The sequence below is a fragment of the Dysidea avara genome, chromosome 3 (assembly GCF_963678975.1).
Source record: "Dysidea avara chromosome 3, odDysAvar1.4, whole genome shotgun sequence".
Classification (NCBI taxonomy): domain Eukaryota; kingdom Metazoa; phylum Porifera; class Demospongiae; order Dictyoceratida; family Dysideidae; genus Dysidea; species Dysidea avara.
This window is the reverse complement of record NC_089274.1, coordinates 31,903,180-31,923,591: the sequence shown is the minus strand read 5'-3', so window position 1 is coordinate 31,923,591 and position 20,412 is coordinate 31,903,180. Positions and strand designations below refer to the sequence as shown.

The following is a 20,412-nucleotide window of genomic DNA, read 5'->3' as shown; positions in this document are numbered from 1 at the left end:
CAGGCCCACCCTTGGCTACACCACTGGACACAGCACTTGGTTGCTTAATGAATGGCCGTTAAATATCCCATGGTAGGGCAACAGTACTAGTCTCTTGACAGTTTCCCCTGTGTTATATTGATAGGTGGATTACTCAAGTGCAGTACAGGTGTAATACAATGGTTAAGCACATGCATGATTGACCTCTGACATACTTTACCCCACCACAGTGGCACAATCTTTTAACTTTCACTTTGTAGGTAAGTTAGTCTACTAATGGCAATGTGATAATTTCGTCCATCTACTGGCTAATTTCTTGATGGTAATCATACTGTTAGCAGACCATCAGTACAATATGTAAAGTTATCCTCTTTACTGTAATTGTACCATGCCTTGCACTGTTATTATTACTATTACTAGAAGTTTCATGATTGTGTCATGCATTATGGGACATTCCCATTTATGGTATCATATGAATAAAATTTATATTGAAAATTACCTACAGGTGCACACTTCCTTCCAGAGCCAGTATAACTGCATTCTATATTATATTTCAATATGACTATAACCAAGTCATTGGGGGTACTTTGTCATGAAAACTGCTCACGAATTTCTGCAACTGATAGCAGAAAAATGCTGCTAAAAGATCAGTAGAGACCACTGAAGAAACCTGTTCATAAAATTTAAGGCCAGGGGAGGGGATGCACTTGTGTCGTACTCTGATATCATTCCACACAAGTTGATAATAAGTAAAGGGTTAGATGTTCCGGTATGTGACTGTACTCACTGGGGTTCTGAAGCACATCTAATAGAGGGTTTGCACTTGAAAAGTAGGGCGCGAGTTGTAAAAATACTTAACGACTGTTGCTGGTCTTCCATTTGTAAGATTATTTTTCATTGGTGCGAATACTCTTACTTCGTCACCATGGTTTACCAACTGTGAGTATCTGTCAAAAGCTTAGAAACAAATATTAAATACTAGCTTTAAGATGGACAAGCGAAATTTTTCGTGGATTAGTCGTGAACAGTAACACTATTTAAACTGTAAGATTCTGGCTACAGCTATCCTAGTGACTAACCTAGCAAGCCTCTTCCATTCTATACTGAATCATCGAGGATGGCTGTAGCTTTCACACCCAGCTCACAAATGTCTGACAAACAACGGTTGCTACAATATTTTGTAGTTTGTATGTCTATCGTGCTGTGATTCACATGTAATCCCTCTATTGTTTGTTGAAGTATGTTGGTACTGTAGACATGCACAATAGACAATGACTGTAGTGATGATCAGTTACTTCATTGACACAGCTGCATTATTCTCACTATCAACTACCATATAAGTTGTGTTTAGTTGTGATCCACAAGCAATTTTCATGACAAAGTAGCTTGATGATGTTATATCCATAAGAAATTTGAAGGCAAAAGTGTAGAAAAATGGAGTAGAAAATTGGAATGATCAATGGAGATGTCTGGTAAAGGTTATCATGTTAGTAGTAGTATACAGCCTCTTGCAGCGTTACTGCTGAAGTGATTGAAACACTGTAATACAGTAACTAAAATTCTCTAATAAAGCAGTCAACAATTTTATCTCACTATAGGGGTCTGCAAAAAGTTGAAAGTCTATGAATTTGATGGGCAGAAAGAACTAGTAATCGTGTAAAAAAGCATTTTGGTATAAAATCCAATCTGTGTACTTACATGGTGACCTTTATCAGGCATTTTACAGATCAAGACACACGGTAGTGTGTTGTGCGGCCCAAGAAGCCGGCGCGCAACCCCGTGAGTATATTGACAGGAAGAAAGAAAACGCGATTTTCGCACCTCCGTAGCTCTGTGCTGCCTTGATGAAACAAGACAAATTTTGCTGTGTACATTCCCTCCAACTTCAGTACTCCACATTCCAAATTTGAGCGAAATCGCTTCAGGCATTCCTGAGATATGCGACTTCAAAAATTGGCTTAGTTTCTTAGTTTTTTTTTTCTTATTTTTCTTCCTCTTTTCGCACACTTACAAAAACTGCTATAAAACGCGAACGCGTTATCCGATTGCCTTGAAATTTGGCACACAGAAGGGGGGTATAAAGGCGCATCTCTGTACCAACTTTGGCTGGAATACCATAAACAATCAAAGAGTTATGAGCGATTATGCACAAAAAATAACACCAATATGTTGTCACTCCTACAGAGTAAACCGCGTATGGGAAGAAGCTGAAAATCGGTGGGTGAATAGGTCAACTATTGAACCTCAAACCTTTTGTGGTTTGAAAGAAATCGAGCTAAAAACCAGGAAGATACAGCAAAAAAATCAACAGTGTGTAACAATTACGCAATCGAGATTAGCTAATTTTTTTATTATTATTATTATGCTTGCCACGCCTACCAGATAAACCACTTGGGGTAATGCTTTGAAAATCGCTGTACAGATGGAGTTATCATCTTAGAAAGGCTCTTCAATAGTGTAGAAAAATCAGACTTAAAGCCACGGAGTTATAACACGAAATCCAACTTGGTGTAGCAAGTGCGAGATCGAGATACTCTAATAGAGCAGTCATCCTAATAGAGCAGTCAGCCTGAACAGAATTCAAGAGATCAGTTAGAAATAAGTAACCTGTATAGAGATCAGCTACAAACAAATCACCCTGTAGAGAGTTCAGCTACAAACAATTCATACTGTTCAGACATCAGTTAGAAGAAGTTTTCTTGTAGAGAGTTCAGTTACAAACAAATCACCCTGTTGAAAGATCAGCTAGAAGATGTCACCTTATAGATAGTTCAGTTACAAAGAAACCACCATGTAGAGAATTCAGCTACAAACTAGTGACCCTGTAGATACATCAGCTAGAAGAAGTTACCTTGTAGAGAGTTCAGCTACAAAGAAACCATTCTGTAAAGAGCTCAGCTGCAAACAAATCACCTATACAGAATTCAGCTACAAACAAATCACCCTGTACAGAGATCAGCTAGAAGAAGTTACCTTGTAGATAATTCAGCTACAAACAAATTCATCCTGTAGAGAGATCAGCTAGAAGAAGTTACCTTGTAGATAGTTCAGCTACAAACAATTCACCCTGTACAGAGCTCAGTTAAAAGAGGTTTCCTTGTAGAGAGTTCAGCTACAGACAAATCACCCTGTAGAGAGATCAGTTAGAAGAAGTTACCTTGTAGATCATTCAGCTACAAACAATTCACCCTGTAAAGAGATCAGCTAGAAGAAGTTACCTTGTAGAGAGTTCAGCTACAAAGAAACCATCATGTAGAGAATTCAGCCGTAAACAAATCATGTATAGAGAGTTCAGCTACAAACAAATCACCCTGTAGAGAGATCAGTTAGAAGAAGTTTCCTTGTAGAGAGTTCTGCTACAAACAAATCACCCTGTAGAAAGATCAGCTAGAAGAAATCACCTTGTAGAGAGTTCAGCTTCAAAGAAGCAATCATGTGAGAGTTCAGGTACAAACAAATTGTCCTGTAGAGAGATCAGCTAGAAGAAGTTACCTTGTAGAGAGTTCAGCTACAAAGAAACCATCATGTAGATAGTTCAACTACAAACAAATCACCCTGTAGAAAGATCAGCTATAGAAGAAATCACCTTGTAGAGAGTTCAGCTACAAAGAAACTATCATGTAGAGAGTTCAACTACAAACAAATCACCCTGTAGAAAGATCAGCTATAGAACAAATCACCTTGTAGAGAGTTCAGCTACAAAGAAACCATCATGTAGAGAGTTCAGCTACAAACAAATCGGCCTGTAGAGAGATCAGCTAGAAGAAATTACCTTGTAGAGAGTTCAGCTACAAAGAAACCATCATGTAGAGAGTTCAGCTGCAAACAAATCACCTGTAGAGAGTTAAGCTACAAACAAATCTCCCTGTAGAGAGATCAGCTAGAAGAAGTCACCTTGCAGGGAGTTCAGTTACAAAGAAATAAACCATGTAGAGAGTTCAGCTGCAAACAAATCACCTGTAGAGAGTTCAGCTAGAAACAAGTCACCCTGTAGACAGATCAGCTAGAAACAAGTCACCTTGTAGAGAGTTCAGCTAGAAGAAGTCACATTGTAGAGCTACAAAGAAACTACCATGTAGAGTTCAGCTGCAAACAAATCACCCTGTAGAGAACTCAGCTACAAACAAATCGCCCTGTAGAAAGATTAGCTAGAAGAAGTTACCTTATAGGGAGTTCAGCTATGAACAGATCACCCTGTAGAGAGTTCAGCTACAAACAAATCACCCTGTAGAGAGTTCAGCTACAAACAAATCACCCTGTAGAGAGTTCAGTTACAAAGAAAATCAATCACTCTGTTGAGAGTTCAGCTAGAAGAAGTCACCTTGTAGAGAGTTAAGCTGCAAATAAATCACCCTGTAGAGAATTCAGCTAGAAGAAGTTACCTTGTAGAGAGTTCAGCTACAAAGAAACCACCATGTAGAGAGTTCAGCTGCAAACAAATCACCTGTAGAGAGTTCAGCTAGAAACAAGTCACCCTGTAGAGAGATCAGCTAAAAACAAGTCACCCTGTAGAGAGTTCAGCTAGAAGAAGTCACATAGTAGAGAGTTCAGCTACAAAGAAACTACCACGTAGAGAGTTCAGCTGCAAACAAATCATCCTGTAGAGAGTTCAGCTAGAAGAAGTCACCTTTTAGAGAGTTCAGCTACAAAGCAACCACCATGTAAAGAGTTCAGCTGCAAAAAACTCAATCACCTTGTAGAAAGATCGGCTAGAAGAAGTTACCTTGTAGAGAGTTCAGCTACAAAGAAACCACCATGTAGAGAGTTCAGCTGCAAACAAATCACCTATAGAGAGTTCAGCTAGAAACAAGTCACCCTGTAGAGAGTTCAGCTAGAAGAAGTCACATTGTAGAGAGTTCAGCTACAATGAAACTCCCATGTAGAGAGTTCAGCTGCAAACAAATCACCCTGTAGAGAACTCAGCTACAAACAAATATGCAGTGTAAAAAGATCAGCTAGAAGAAGTTACCTTGTAGAGAGTTCAGCTACAATGAAACCACCATGTAGAGAGTTCAGCTACAAACAAATCACCTGTAGAGAGTTCAGCTACAAACAAATCACCCTGTAGAGAGATCAGCTAGAAACAAGTCACCTTGTAGAGAGTTCAGCTAGAAGAAGTCATGTTGTAGAGAGTTCAGCTACAAAGAAACCACCATTTAGAGAGTTCAGCTGCAAACAAATCAGCCAGTAGAAAGTTCAGCTATGAACAGATCACCCTGTTGAGAGTTCAGTTAGAAACAAGGAATCCTGTAGAGAGATCACCTAGAAGTATCGCCTTGTAGAGAGTTCAGCTACAAACAAATCACCTGTAGAGAGTTCAGCTACAAACAAATCACCCTGTAGAGAGATCAGCTAGAAGAAGTCACCTTGTAGAGAGTTCAGCTATAAAGAAACCACCATGTAGAGAATTCAGCTGCAAACAAACACCCTGTAGAGAACTCAGCTACAAACAAATCGCCCTGTAGAAAGATCAGCTAGAAGAAGTTACCTTGTAGGGATTTCAGCTACAAACAAATCACCCTGTAGAGAGTTCAGCTACAAAGAAACCATTCTGTAAAGAGCTCAGCTGCAAACAAATCACTTGTACAGAATTCAGCTACAAACAAATCACCCTGTAGAGAGATCAGCTAGAAGAAATTACCTTGTAGATAGTTCAGCTACAAACAAATCACCCTGTAGAAAGATCAGTTAGAAGAAGTTACCTTGGAGAAAGTTCAGCTACAAAGAAACCATTTTGTAAACAGCTCAGCTGCAAACAAATCACCTGTACAGAATTCAACTATGAACAAATCACCCTGTAGAGAGATCAGCTATAAGAAGTTACCTTGTAGATAGTTCAACTACAAACAAATCTCCCTGTAGAGAGATCAGCTAGAAGAAATTACCTTGTAGAGAGTTCAGCTACAAAGAAACCACCATGTAGAGAGTTCAGCTGCAAAGAAATCACCCTGTAGAAAATTCTGCCAGAAACAAATTGCCCTGTAGAAAGATCAGTTAGAAGAAGTTACCTTTTAGAGAGTTCAGCTACAAAGAAACCATTCTGTAAAGAGCTCAGCTGCAAACAAATCACCTATACAAAATTCAGCTACAAACACATCACCCTGTAGAGAGATCAGCTAGAAGAAGTTACCTTGTAGATCGTTCAGCTACAAGCAATTCACCCTGTAGAGAGAGCAATTAGAAGAAGTCACCTTGTAGAGTGTTCAGTTACAAAGAAACCACCATGGAGATTTCTGTAATCAATATAATATTATATGACCGGATTTGCGAAAAGGGGTCTTCCACACACATCCAATTCCGTAACCGTTGGAGACCATAACTCAGTGTTCAAGTAACATATTAACCTGAAAATTTCACCACGTATTCAGCTATAGTGGTGCTCACCACTGTCCAAAATTCAAGGCAATAGCTCTTTCCAATCTGAAGTTATCAATTGTCAAAGTTGGCAAATTGGATGTGTGTGGAAGACCCCTTTTTGCAAATCCGGTCACATATGTATTATACAGTATATATAATTTGTACATTTACTGATAGAATATTTAAAGTACATCTACTTCATCTTTTCTTCTTCCTGTAGTAAAGAAAAAAACATAGGTTAAAAAAGTCCCAAAGCTGGCCATAGGCCGGCTTTGGGGTATACAAATACAAAAAGAAATGAAATCTAATCCAAAACAACCAAGCTGTAAAAAAAGTGTGCGGCCCTCAGAAAGGCTATGGTGAAAAAAGATGTGAAATCCAAGGTGGCGGCCAAGAAATGGCTGTGATGGTAGGTTAATGGTAAAAATTTTAATAATGACAATTCAGGTAAATTTTGTGAAGCGGCACAAAAATTCACCTGAATTGTCGTTATTAAAATTTTTACCATTAACCTACCATCACAGCCATTTCTTGGCCGCCACCTTGGATTTCACATCTTTTTTCACCATAGCCTTTCTGATGGCCACACACTTTTTTTACAGCTTGGCTGTTTTGGATTAGATAGTCATTACCAATTTGTTTTCCATCCCCTAGAATTTTATTTCCATGCTAATCTGTAGATGCTGAAAGATAATGTTAATTATATTACACCCACGTACAGTACATAATGTCTTGTTATATCATTACAGGGTGGTCAACTGCAAGCAGCTATTGATAGGATGGAGGGTTATGGGTGTTTGGCTAAAGATGCATCAACTGAACAACTCAGACGAGAGATCAGTGACCTCCAAACAGACGTGGTGCAGGCCAGAGATCATTTGGACATGCTAGTTCACCTCAAGGGACAGCTAGAGTATGTAAACATTAATATGATACCTGGAGTGTGTGAATATGTAGTTTGCATCTTGTGTACTTTCCTTTGCATACTGTTTCAGTGAAATGAGGTATTGATTCCTGTGGTTAATGAATTATTATACATACATATAGTCGCCACCATTCTGATCTACTTCACAAGAAGGACACAAGTGAGGCCAAGGAAAGGTCTTACCAGCAACAACAGCAGAGGAAGTTACACATGTGCAAGAGGGGTAGTAACAAACTAAATGAAGGTTTTGAACAGTTGAAATCTACTGTGGAGAATACTATGGATATGTACAAAGAAGTTGACAGTGAACTGAATTGCTATGAAAGATCTAAACCAGCAACCGAGCAAAGCTCTTTCTTGTCAGCTTACTCATTGGATAGTTATCATTCACTAGAAGAGAAATTTACACAAGCTCTTGTGGCATACACCAGAAAACAATTCTTCCAGGTATAGCAGCATTATACTTATTTGAGGGTTGAGTACTGGCTAGCACATGCAGGTGACAGTGGTGTATCTATACAGTCATATGTGTAAGTCTGGTGCTTCACCATTTTACGTATCAACTCTGGCTTTTTGTGTTTTATGTACACAAAAAGCAGTCATATACTGTAAGTAGGAATAAATGCATGCATGGGCTAGGAATTTAAAAAAAAAAGTTTGTAAGCTGCTTAATATACAATGAGTGATATCCGCAATTACGTTTCTTGATGTAGCGTGCATTTCTGTGATGTCACAAAACAAAATGGCCGCCGTAGTGTGGGGACTTTGTACATGGAGGTATTGGGCGAGTTGGTGTTTCTCTATGATAGCATTTATAAATTCGAATAAGGGCGAATATGAGGCTTATAGTATATAAGGCAATACAAATAAGCCTATTTGTGTGCGATTTAAAAACTTTCGGTCTGCTTTCCTTGTTGGAACTCGTTTTGCACTGTCACGTGTACTACTTCTTACCTTTATTATCTCGTGGTTCCATGTGTAAAAATATGCAGACAACATTCATTTTGAATACTGTGCACCAAAGTCTCTAAAGCCCCCACACTAACACGGCCATTTTGTCAATTATGACATCAAATTTTGTAATCGCAACATCAAGAAACATCATTGCGGATATCACTGATAGAACAGCTAAATACTATACATGTAACCTTAGAGTACCGAATACACGTACACACTTATCAACTCTAAAGAGCATTCCAACTAACTTCCATTTACTATACTTGATAAAAATTAAATAACTACATTAGGCTGTGCCCTGGCAAAACAAAGGGTGTAGATGTGCATGCATGTGTGCGTGTCTAGACACTTATCATTGGTGTTTATATCATGACTCTTGCAACATCCATGTTATATATAGCACACATTCGTTAACAACCTGTGTTCATGTACCAGGGTATTGCTGATCTGAGTAGTCACAGTGATATTAATGATGATCTTGATCCATCTCACGATACCCCAAAGATGGATGGTAATTTGTTATATTGTACTGTGTACCTGTGCACCATGTATCTTGCTTGTGTGTTCTAGATATGTTGGTGCATATAGTAAGATACAAGTAGATCAAAGATACACAACACACATAGTTACTATAATTCTATGCATGCAATCTCTTTTTTATCATCTTTATTATTGTTATGTAGAGGAATTGAAGGAAATTCAGCGACTACAAGCAATGTAAGTGTTGGAAATGTAGCATATGTGTTGCATTATCATTTTGCCAAGAAATTTTTGTTTTGTTTACCAGTACTTCACATTTTCATGCTGTAGTTATCCTGTCAGTGAAGTGACGAGGATTAACAGTGAAGCTTGTGAAAAACAAACAATGGCTACTGTGGAGTGTGCGGAGAAGCAACTGATGTTACTGTCTCAGGCTAGTTATGTTAGTGATGATGAAGATGCACTCAAGTGAGCCTAACTAACTCATGTATACGTACATGCCCATGCAAAAACACATTCACTATTGTACTGTTAATCTGGTTGGTTATCAGTTTGAATACATTATAGAATATTGGCCTTTGAAATATCTTATATCAGTGCAATGCACACTATCACAATTTCACACACATGCACATGCATGGTAATACGCATTCACACATATACTTACATACAGTTGTGTTTCTTTTTTTATTGTCTGTCAATGTACTTTTACTCCTTGTATAGAGCAAACATAGTTAAACTACAGCAAGAATTATCTGATGTTAATGTGGAGCTGAAAAGAGTTGGTTGTGACCAACTACCAAACTTGGTACAGGAAATGGCCAATCTACAATTTACCTCTGTATTGACTGCTGATCATGACCTAAAACTTGCACGACAAGATTACTTCACCTCCAAGCAGGATAAGGTACAGTTTAATATCTTTTAACACATCATGATTACTGTTCATGTATCATGCTATGTATCAGCTAATTGTGTGATATTGTTGTATTATAGGTGATAGATTGCCTGAGGAGTCAGCTGTCTCGTCATCAGTTAGTGTTGATGTTGTATGAACTAGAGTTGAGGAAACATCGGGAATTGTACAAATTGTTGAAGGCAGTTCAGTTACAGCTTGCTCAGTGGAAGGAAGATCATGACCAGAAAATTGTATCCAAATATGAAATACATAGTACAGTATGTATGTATTAGGATGACTGGCTGTGGTGTTTGGGATTAGTAATGCGAGCATTGTATACAGAAAGGGTAAAATAGTGTGAGGCAAAGCCAAGCACTAGTTTACAATGTGAGAACTATTAATTCCAAATACCACAGCCAACCATCCTATTACACATTAATCCGACAACCATAATAGCAACTGCTACTAAGCAACAGAAATTCAAAAATATTCACTGCAAAGACCAATCACACTTTGCAACCACTGCCTAGCAACCATTACTCTGGCACCAAAGTTATGTTTATATCAGCAATGGTTACCTAGCAACCACATTTTTGCCATGCTATGAGACGTTTATCACAATGGTAACACTAAGTTGTCAAATCGGATATGTACATTTTAGCCGACCTTCAAATTAGTGTTAGTCAAGAGACCTTTACAAACAAGTGTAACACTATTTCTGTTGGCTAATCGCTTGAAAGTAATACATCAAGGTGTTATTGAAAGTATTATATTGTAACACATTTACTTGTCGGATTAATATATGTGACCATCTCAACAAAAACCCACCAAAGCATGCGTTTTGAGAAAAATATATTTTTTTAAATTATGCATGAAAGAAAATGTAATTTTTAATTGAGAAACAACACTCAAATTGATTAATTCGTCTGCTCATGGATTAGATGTCTGCTCATGGAGAGTTAGAAAATCTGTCTCGTTTCTGGTGTCCAAACGGTGCTCATGTCACATGTGTTTGTTTACAGTGCAGTAGATGTAAACATAGTCATTTATTCAATAAAACTATGTTCATATGCATTATTATTATGTGCAAGTGACTACAGGGATATAACCATTGATTTTTAAGCCAAATCCTAACACTGTAGACTAATGCAAACAGAAGTTATGACTGCGAATGTAAGCACTTGTAGTTTATTTTCGATATACTGTAGTAGCTGTACAAATAAATTTTCTTGCTCTTCCAGCACTACAATTCCAAAACTACTCACCACAATAGGCTGAAACTTTGGTAATCCATTCTTTGGACACTAGAGATAATGCTGAGAAAATAAATTTAAAAATTGGAAGTTGTGCAAACTAGGCAGGTTTTGCTGAGATGGTCACATATACAGTACCATATGTACAGTATAGGGAAGTTCACAGTGGCTGAGGCATATAAGTTACAAGTATACAGTACACTTTTCAGTGAAACCATGGACACTAAGTGATCTCTGTCTTGCTACAACTGCAATTAAAAGATTTTCCTCTTTTAGCAGTTTAATGTATTGAGTCAGACCTGATGAATGATGCAAGACATCCTTAACACACATTTATTAGAAATTACTGCAGGAGCTACCTCAAGTTTCTACTACACTGCAGCCACGCCAAGCTCTCAACCCAATGGACAAAGTGACGTTTGGTGTTTACAAGTTACTAGGTTAGTCCAGTGTCAACTAGTATACTCATGACAATTCATGTGTCAAGAGTTAGTGATGTACCATTAAAAACATGCTGATTGTAGCCTGAGTATAGATTTGTACACGTAACGGCAATCAATCTGATGCTTACATCTTCTCCTTCGTAGTTTAATGCAATATTGGTACAAGTTCCCTATATTTCTGCCATGTAATAAGTCTTTTAGGTAAACTTTATCTGCCAACAATTGCTGGTACTGATGTTTCTAAACTTTAATGATATCCAATGATATCCGATGTATTACTACAGAACCATTGGTACATCACAATTTGAGACTTAGTTAATACTTGAGTTTATGATTATCATTTTCAGCAGAGAATGGAATAACAACATCCACGACCGTTCCAACATTTACTGACCTCCTATCAAGCTGTACTCAATTAGTGAAGCATATTGAACATCTTAAGAACAGTACTCAACTGCTTCAAATTAACCAACTGCAACAAACTGCAGAATTGTAAGTGGTGCTTCATGTCACTGTAAGTCCTAAGTGTACACAAGCTGTTCCCATAGAGCAGTTGCACAAATAATTAGAACTAAAACGTGTGGCAAGAATCCATTGCCACAGTATATGTATATACATTTTTGCTTCTGCTGCTGCTGCTGTAGTAGATGTATGGATAGCTACAGTATTTCTTTCACGTGTCATAGGCTAAAAGGGTGATAGTGTATATAGCTGGTCTGGATTCTGATATTACGATAAAAATCCACTTTTTTTGGCACTCTCAAAGCTAGATGCCTTATTTACCTCTTCCATTGTGTTTAAAAGAATTTCCTTACACAGTTATGAAGAAAGAAAATAGTTTAGCCTTGTCATTACTAATTTACGACTGCAACTGCTTCAAAAATGTGTGGGTGGATAGATCATTAGATGTACTGTAGTTCATAGCATAGCCAGAAAGATGCTCCCAGCCTTCTACCATAGTATGATACCACCCAAGTGCAACACCGTTTCTCGCAAGTGCGTGCAATTAAAAAAACTCACTAATTAAAGGGCATGGCAGCGATTTTACTTGCGAGTCATTATCCCTCACTAAAGGGATAATGACTCACGGCTGTCACACCCTTTAATTAGTGAGTTTTTTAATCGCACATACTCGCGAGAAACGACGTTGCGCTTGGGCGGTACCGTATGTTAGTACCTTACAATAGACAATTATCAATACTGCAGTACTTTGGCTGTTAGCTACTCTATAACAGTTGGACAATGAAATACACAAATTTTCCAGTACTGGCCTAAACAAATACCACATGTTTCATAAGTTTCAGTTGAACACCACAGCTGTGATGTCACATGCTACTACTCTAGGTTTGTACAGTAAATCAAAATTGGGAGTGCAAACAAAAATCCCTTGTACCTCTGGCTTATCAGTCCCTCTTGTACAAATGCCTACATTGTGGTTTGGCTTGTACAGGGTGTATTTGAACTGGCAATGGTATTGATAGGGCACAAAAAAATAATCCTTGATTTTTAATGATGTCCTTTAGTACTGAGACTTTACTTTAGTCATGCAATATACAACGCACAGGTATAGTGTATGCATGTGGTATATTGCCATTGATATAGGGAGAGGACCATTTTTCAATATGAACAATTACTCAAGAGATACAATGCTGAAGTTGATCCTAACCAACCAACATTGGTACCCAAGGTAACCATCTATCACGTACAAATGTTAATTGCTTGGATTTGTGATAAATATGAAGGCTGGATCCAGACTTTGAAAAGGGGCTCCACTCTAAGGCATACGGTCTGGCCAGCCACAGTAGCTGCTGTATTTATTGTAACTGTATACAGTAGACCATCAGTTATCCGACCCTTGTTTATCCGTTAGGGTTGGAATGAATGTACAAATACATCCTCCGAAGCTTCTTTTGAAAATGTTACTGAAGCTTCGAAGCTTTGTTGCAAATGTCATGTCAACAATTAACAAACACAATTGATGGTTCTTAGGGTGTACACTGTAGCACAAACTCCTACACTTTGTTATAGTTCTAGTATAACCATTGTTTAAACTATAATTACATCAAAAAATATGTAAATGGCAGCTTCCCCAAGGAGTGACAATAATTGTGCAACTGGTTTAGCATGTTGGTATCCATGGTAACAAAGCTTTGGTGGGGTAAAACAGAATCCGAATGTTATGAAACCGAACGAAGCTTTGAACTATTTGTCTCAACCCTATTATCCATACCCTCGTTTATCTGAAATTGGAAAAGACTGTTTTATTAGAGTATTTTGAGTACAAGCGTATGTTCTATTAGAGTATTTCAACAGAGCTCTGTATATAAATGTATGGGCTTCAGTTATCCGAACAATTCACTTATCTGAGCACTTTTATCATGGCCTGAGACACATTGGGGTTCAGATAACCAAGGTTCCACTGTATAGGCTTCTCAGTAATGTTTCACTGTTAAATTTACCATTAGCTGTAGTTGAGGGAGTAAAATCTTAAGAAACAACAAAAGCTGTTAAGAATTTTTAACCAAACAATATTATTTTGCACTGCGTTCGCACCAGCACGCTTACTTGATTTGGTTTGATGAAATGGCTCGAAAGGCGTGTGATTCAGACGAGGTATTGTCGCTTGGTTCGGTCTGGAAATATAGTAAGAATGTGAATTAACTAGAAATAGTGCACTCAAATCTAGACATAGCTATGAGATGAACCCTTTGTTGTGTTGTTGCGTACTTTTGTGGCTAAAATCTTTGTCTGCAAGACGACAAACAACGAAAGTAAGGCGCTATCGCTTGGTAGAAGCACAAAGAAGAGTTAATGAATTTAAGAAGCAGGTTAAAAAGCGAAATACAATGTTAGCATTCTCCATCATGGCTATGCTACATTCTCGGCCAGTGGAATGACGATACTGGGTAGCACCAACTAGGTAATAGAGTGATTTAGTGTAGCATTTTCTCAACACCACCATACTATTTGTACTTAACTCTATTTTTTTCATGCATGTACTGGTGTTGTGAAGCAATAATGAATAAAACAAATATGCATTGTATTTATGAGCTCTATGCCTGCTATATGCCATTTGTGTCTGCATATAGCTGCTGGACACTGTAAAGTCAGTAATAATAATTATTGACACATTGCATGTAGGTCCGATGTGTGATGGAATAATGTGGTGTTGAGAACTTTTACTCATCAAGACTAACTGCAAAATTTCAGAATGTGCAAATAGACTTTTCTTTATATTTGCAACCGCTTATCACCAGAGTTGGAGAGAAGTGATACGGTCATGCGGAGACCACTGTCTATGCAAAGGAGAGTGGCTCTCTGTTTGTGGTGTTTGGCTACTCCAATTGAGTACCTCATTTGTTTGGCATAGGACAGTCAACTGTTTGTGAGATTGTGCATGCAACATGCTGAGCAATTGTGAAGGTGCTGATAAAGGAGTACATTAAGTTTCCATCAAATGATGACATGGATCGAATTCAAAACTAAATGGGGAGTTCCACAATGTTTTGGTGCTGTTGACAGAATGATGTCATATCCCTATTTGTATACCAAGTGAACAGAATACTGACTACTACAACTGGAAAGGGTGGTATTCAATGATTGTTCAAGGACTTGTGGATTTCTTTTTGGATGTCTGCATAGGGTGGCCTGAAAGTGTTCATGATGCAAGAGTTTTTGCACATTTGAATTTGTACAAGAAAATTACACGTGGACACTTGGTTCCCAATCAATCTACAACCATATCTGGAGTGTGTGTCCCACTTCACATGATAGGAGATTCTGCTTACCCCATGCAGTCATGACTCATGAAGCCATTTGCACATAATTCTGGTTTAAATGAGGGTCAGCGAAACTTCTACAGGATATGTAGAGCCAGAATTGTCATTGAGAATGCTTTTGGACATCTCAAAGAATGATGGTGTCGTGTATTAAAGTGCAATGACATGCGCACATATAATATTCCACATGTAATTACTGCAGCATGTGTGCTCCATAATATTGTGAAGTCCACCATGAGCACTTTAATGATGCTTGGCTCCAAAATAGTGTTAGTGAGTATGATCAACCTTCACCTGTGGCAATGAGGGACACTTTAGTTGGATCACCACACATCATAAGCAATACTCTAGTTAGTTGCTTTCAAAATAATTAGTATTTATCTCATTAACTCTATGTCATGATCAACACTCAATAGTACAGCATGCACACATAACATGTCATAATACATACCTACTGAAATCACCTAATGAATTAATCACAATTATACAGCTCAATATACACCACACCTACATTGGGTGGCATTAGGATCATAATCCCCCATACTCGTACATGGAGTATGATGGAGTACCTGATGGCAACATACCATGATTATTTTGTGATAGATAATTCAGCATTTGAAGTTGATATTCTCTCTTTTCATTGCATTTGCATATCCATTTCCATTTGCTTTTCTTCTAGCCTAGCTCTCTTCAATTCAAAATCCATTAACATATTGTCACTCTTTTCCTGGATGCTTATCATTTTGTCCTCTAATTGAGCTTGAATGTTATCTTCGCTCCATATGCTTATTAATTTTGATGTCTCCTCCTTGGTCCAGTATGCCTTTATTCACATCAAGTCGTGACCAACTATACTATCATGCACGTGCCCCCTCGCACATGCTACAAGTAAAAAGATGTTGGTAGCTATCCTGATTTTCTCGTACAGTGTTAAGTACAGTGTTAAGCAAACCAAACCGAACCGAGTGTAAACAAGTAGCCTGGTTTGTTTAGCAAGGTCAGTTTAGTTCAGAACAATTTGGAATTTTGTATGTTCACATGCTAAAGCGATCCAAGCCGTTCTGAGCCAGAGGAGGTTGGATGCGCTATAAGCGCTACTTAAATCTAATCAAAAACAGCCAAGCTGTAAAAAAAGGGTGCAGCCTCCAAAAAAGCCAGGGTGAAAAAGATGTGAAATCAAAGGTGGCGGCCAAGAAATGGCTGTGATGGTAGGTTAATGGCAAAAAATTAGTAACGACAATTCAGGTGAATTTGTGTTGCCTCTTCCAAGTTTCACTAGGATTCGGCACCAAATTTGCCTGAATTGTTGTTATTAAAATTTTTGCCATTAACCTACCATCACAGCCATTTCTTGGCTGCCACCTTTGATTTCACATCTTTTCCACCCTGGCTTTTTTGGAGGCCGCACTCTTTTTTTACAGCTTGGCTGTTTTTGATTAGATATCACTTCTTTTTGTAATTTCATACCTAAAGCCGGCCTATGGCTAGCTTTGGGTATTACTTTTAACTTGTCTTTTCTTTTCTACAGGGGTGTATAGGAATGACGATTATTAAGGAGAAAACTATATTGTTTAATTATTTAGCTACACATGCAAATTTAACAATATTTGTGTTGATTAATTATTAACTCAATGCGAATACTCTACAGGGAAATATGTATGTAACTGAAAGTTTTACAGGGAGAATCATAATGTAGCTGTACTCTTAGACTACATGGTGAACAATTTGTACGTAGTTAAACTTGCTACCAAGTGACTTGTAACATAACTAAACTCTAAAAGAAAGAATTGCAAGTTAACAGAACTTTGTACAGGGTAGTTTTATTGTAGGTGATCCCTCTACAGGGTGACATGTTTCTAGCTGAACTCTCTACAGGGTAACTTGGTTCTATCTAATCTCTTTACAGGGTGAATTGCTTCTAACTGATCTTTCTACAGGGTGATATGTTTCAAGCTGACCTTTCTACAGGGTGATTTGAAATGTAGCTGATCTTTCCACAGGGTGACATATTTCTTGTTGATCTCTCTACAGCATGATTTATTTCTAGCTCTTTCTACAGGATAACTGTTTCAAGCCAATGGGTGACTTGTTTCTAACTGATCTCTCTATGTTTCTAGCTACAGGGTGACATGTTTCAATCCTTGTGTTGCCTCTTCCAAGTTTCACTAGGATTTGGCACCAAATTCGCCTGAATTGTCGTTATTAAAATTTTTGCCATTAACCTACCATCACAGCCATTTCTTAGCCGCAATCTTTGATTTCACATCTTTTTTCACCCTGGATTTTTTTGTAGGCTGCACCCTTTTTTATAGCTTGGCTGTTTTTGATTAGACATCACTTCTTTTTGTAATTTCATACCTAAAGCCAGCACATGGCCAGCTTTAGGTATTTCTTTTAACTTTACTTTTTCTTTACTACAGAGAGAAGATTATTACGTATGAAGAAGATTTTAATGATTTATTTAGCTACGCGTACATTTACAGGGTGTAGGCAATAATAAACAGTATTGTGTTGATTGATCATAAAAATAAGTCACACAGGTTGAACTGTTCGCAGCTGAACACTCTACAGGGAAATGTGTATGTAGTTCTACAGGGACCCGGAGCCTCACAATGTAGCTGTACTCTTTGACTACATGGTGAATGATTTGTAGTTGAACTCACCACATGGTGGCTTATTTCTAACTGAAATACTATGAAATGTAGCTGATCTCTCTACAGGGTGACTTGTTTCTAGCTGATCTCTCTACGGGGTGATTTGTTTCTAGCCGATCTCTACAGGGTGAATTGTTTCTAGCCGATCTTTCTACAGGGTGACTTGTTTCCAACTGAACTCTCTACAGGGTGACTTGTTTCTAGCTGATCTCTCTACAGGGTGCCTTGTTTCCAGCTGATCTCTTTATAGAGTGATTTTCTAGCTGATCTCTCTACAGTGTGATTTGTTTCTAGCTGATCCTTCTACAGGGTGATTTGTTTCTAACTGATCCTTCTACAGGGTGATTTGTTTCAAGCTGATCTTTCTACAGGATGATTGAAATGTAGCTAATCTCGCTACAGGGTGACTTGTTGTTTGTAACTGTTCTTTCTACAGTTGATTTTTTTCTAGCTGATTTCTCTACTAGTAGCTGTGACTTCTTGCTGGCTGAAGTCTCCACAGGGTGACTTGTTTCTACCAGATCTCTCTATAGAATGATTTATTCAAGCTGATCTTTCTACAGGGTGATTTGAAATGTAGCTTATTACTTTACAAGGTTAATTATTTCTAGCTGTTCTCTATACAGAGTGACTTCAAATGTACTTAAACCCTTTGCAGGACAACTTGCTTCTAGCGGATCTCTCCACTGAGAGAGTTTGTAGCTGAACTCTCTGCAGGGTTGCTTATTTCTAGCTGAATCACTGTATGAAGTTTAGCTGAATTCTCTCTAGGTGGTTTGTTTCTAGATGATCTCTCTACAGGTGACTTGTTTCCAACTGAACTGTCTACAGGGTTACTTATTTCTAGCTGTATGATACCTTTACAGGATGATTTGTTTCTAGCTGATCTCTGCAGGGTGAATTGTTTCTAGCTGATTTCTCTACAGGGTGAGTTGTTTCTACCAGATCTCTGTACAGTATGATTTGTATTGAGCTGATCTCCCTACAGGGTGATTTGTTTCTAGCTGATCTCTACAGGGTGAATTGAAATGTAGCTTATCTCTTTACAAGGTCACTTGATCTCTCTACAGGGTGACTTCAAATGTATTTGAACTCTTTGCAACGATAACTTGCTTCCAGCTGATCTTTCTACTGATAGAGTTTGCTGTAGCTGAACTCTCCACAAGGTTGCTTATTTCTAGCTGAAACACTCTACAAACTGTAGCTGAATTCTGTATAGGGTGACTTATTTCTAGCTGATCTCTCTACGGGTAGCTTGTTTTCAGCTGAACTCTCTACAGGGTGACTTGAGTCCACCTGATCTCTCTACAGGGAGATATGTTTCTAGCTGATCTAGTTAAAGGGTGACTTGATTGTAGTTGAACTCCCTATTGGGTGACTTGTTGTTAGCTGAACTCTCTAAATAGTGACTTTATTGTAGAGTTCTAATAAAGTGACTTATTGTGCAGTTGAATGTTCTATTAGGGTGACTGCACTATTAGAGTATCTCGATCGTGCACTTCTTACACCTAGTTCACTGTCATAGTGTAGCTCAGTGGATTTTAATCTGATTCCTTGTAAACCACTGAAAGATCGTTCTAAAATGATATGTCTACCTCTCTACCTGATTTCAGCTGATTCCGTTAACTAGTTTACCTGGTAGGTGTGGTAAGTATTACTTTTTTTATTAATGAACTCGATTGTGTGCATTTTACATATGGTTTGCGGTTTTGTTATAACTTCATGACTGTTAGTGCGATTTTTTTCAAACCACAAAAGGTTTGCACTACAAAGGTTACTCCATGTACAGACCGATTTTCAAGTCATTCCTTCAAACAGTTTACCCTATGGCCATGACAAAATATCGCAATCGAATTTTTTGAAAATCGCATATAACTCCCTTGTTCTTTATCCGATGTGTACGAAATTTGAACTGTAAACGTGCTTCGTTACATTCTTATAGCCCTCCAAATTTGAGGAAAATAGACTAAATAAAGCACACGCCAGTTATAGCAATTTTTCTAAGTGTTGTGAAAAGAAGAAAAATATGAAGAAACTAAGACAAACTTTGAAGATGCATATCTTAGTGATGGCTTGGCGGATTCAGCTCAAATTTGAAACTGGAGGTGCCCCACCCTGAGGGAATTACCACAGCAAAATGGGTAATTTCCGGTGAGGCACTATCGAGCTACAGTTGCATGAAAACGGCGTTTTCCTGGTTCCTGTAAAATACGCACTTATCTGTCGCGCGCCTGTAGTCTACTTGGCCGCTATCGTGTGTCTTGACATATTACTCTTGATTGCATTCTTTTCTTTGGTATTTCACATGACCTTCAATAGTCGCAATACTAAACTGAAAACTATGGAGTTCATTGGGGTTCATTAGATATTCAGATCGTCTGTCATGTAGGCTTCAAAGCTATGTACTTTGTTTTCTCAAAGCACTTGAGATTCAGGGTGAAATTAATAAATTGTGATTTGATGCATACAACTTCACCAGACTTGTCACGTACGTTTTCTATAATGAAACAACGACCCTTCACTACGTTACACTGAGATCGCTGTATTACCTTCCTCAATAAAACTGATTTTGCATAATTTATTTTATTGGCACTTTAAACTCTGGCTTTGTTACCAGCCAAATCAGCGGGGTTCGCTGGGGTTCACCACGCCATTAGATTTAGAAATACATAAACTTTCAAATGCAC

The 20,412-nt window shown here is 38.1% G+C and overlaps 1 protein-coding gene across 4 annotated transcripts in view; it reads left to right on the top strand.

Annotated features, from left to right (window-relative positions):
• Positions 1-20,412, top strand: part of LOC136250711 (HAUS augmin-like complex subunit 3) — a 41,544-nt gene that overhangs the window by 941 nt on the left and 20,191 nt on the right. For 3 of the 4 annotated variants that reach the window (XM_066042939.1, XM_066042937.1, XM_066042940.1), the window contains exons 3-12: positions 7,086-7,249; positions 7,384-7,708; positions 8,654-8,729; positions 8,902-8,935; positions 9,029-9,166; positions 9,422-9,605; positions 9,695-9,847; positions 11,190-11,289; positions 11,640-11,784; positions 12,895-12,979. In XM_066042939.1, coding sequence (XP_065899011.1) covers positions 7,086-7,249; positions 7,384-7,708; positions 8,654-8,729; positions 8,902-8,935; positions 9,029-9,166; positions 9,422-9,605; positions 9,695-9,847; positions 11,190-11,289; positions 11,640-11,784; positions 12,895-12,979 — 1,404 coding nt within the window. The remainder of the gene's footprint in view (positions 1-7,085; positions 7,250-7,383; positions 7,709-8,653; positions 8,730-8,901; positions 8,936-9,028; positions 9,167-9,421; positions 9,606-9,694; positions 9,848-11,189; positions 11,290-11,639; positions 11,785-12,894; positions 12,980-20,412) is intronic. The other variant, XM_066042938.1, reaches the window with a different exon arrangement.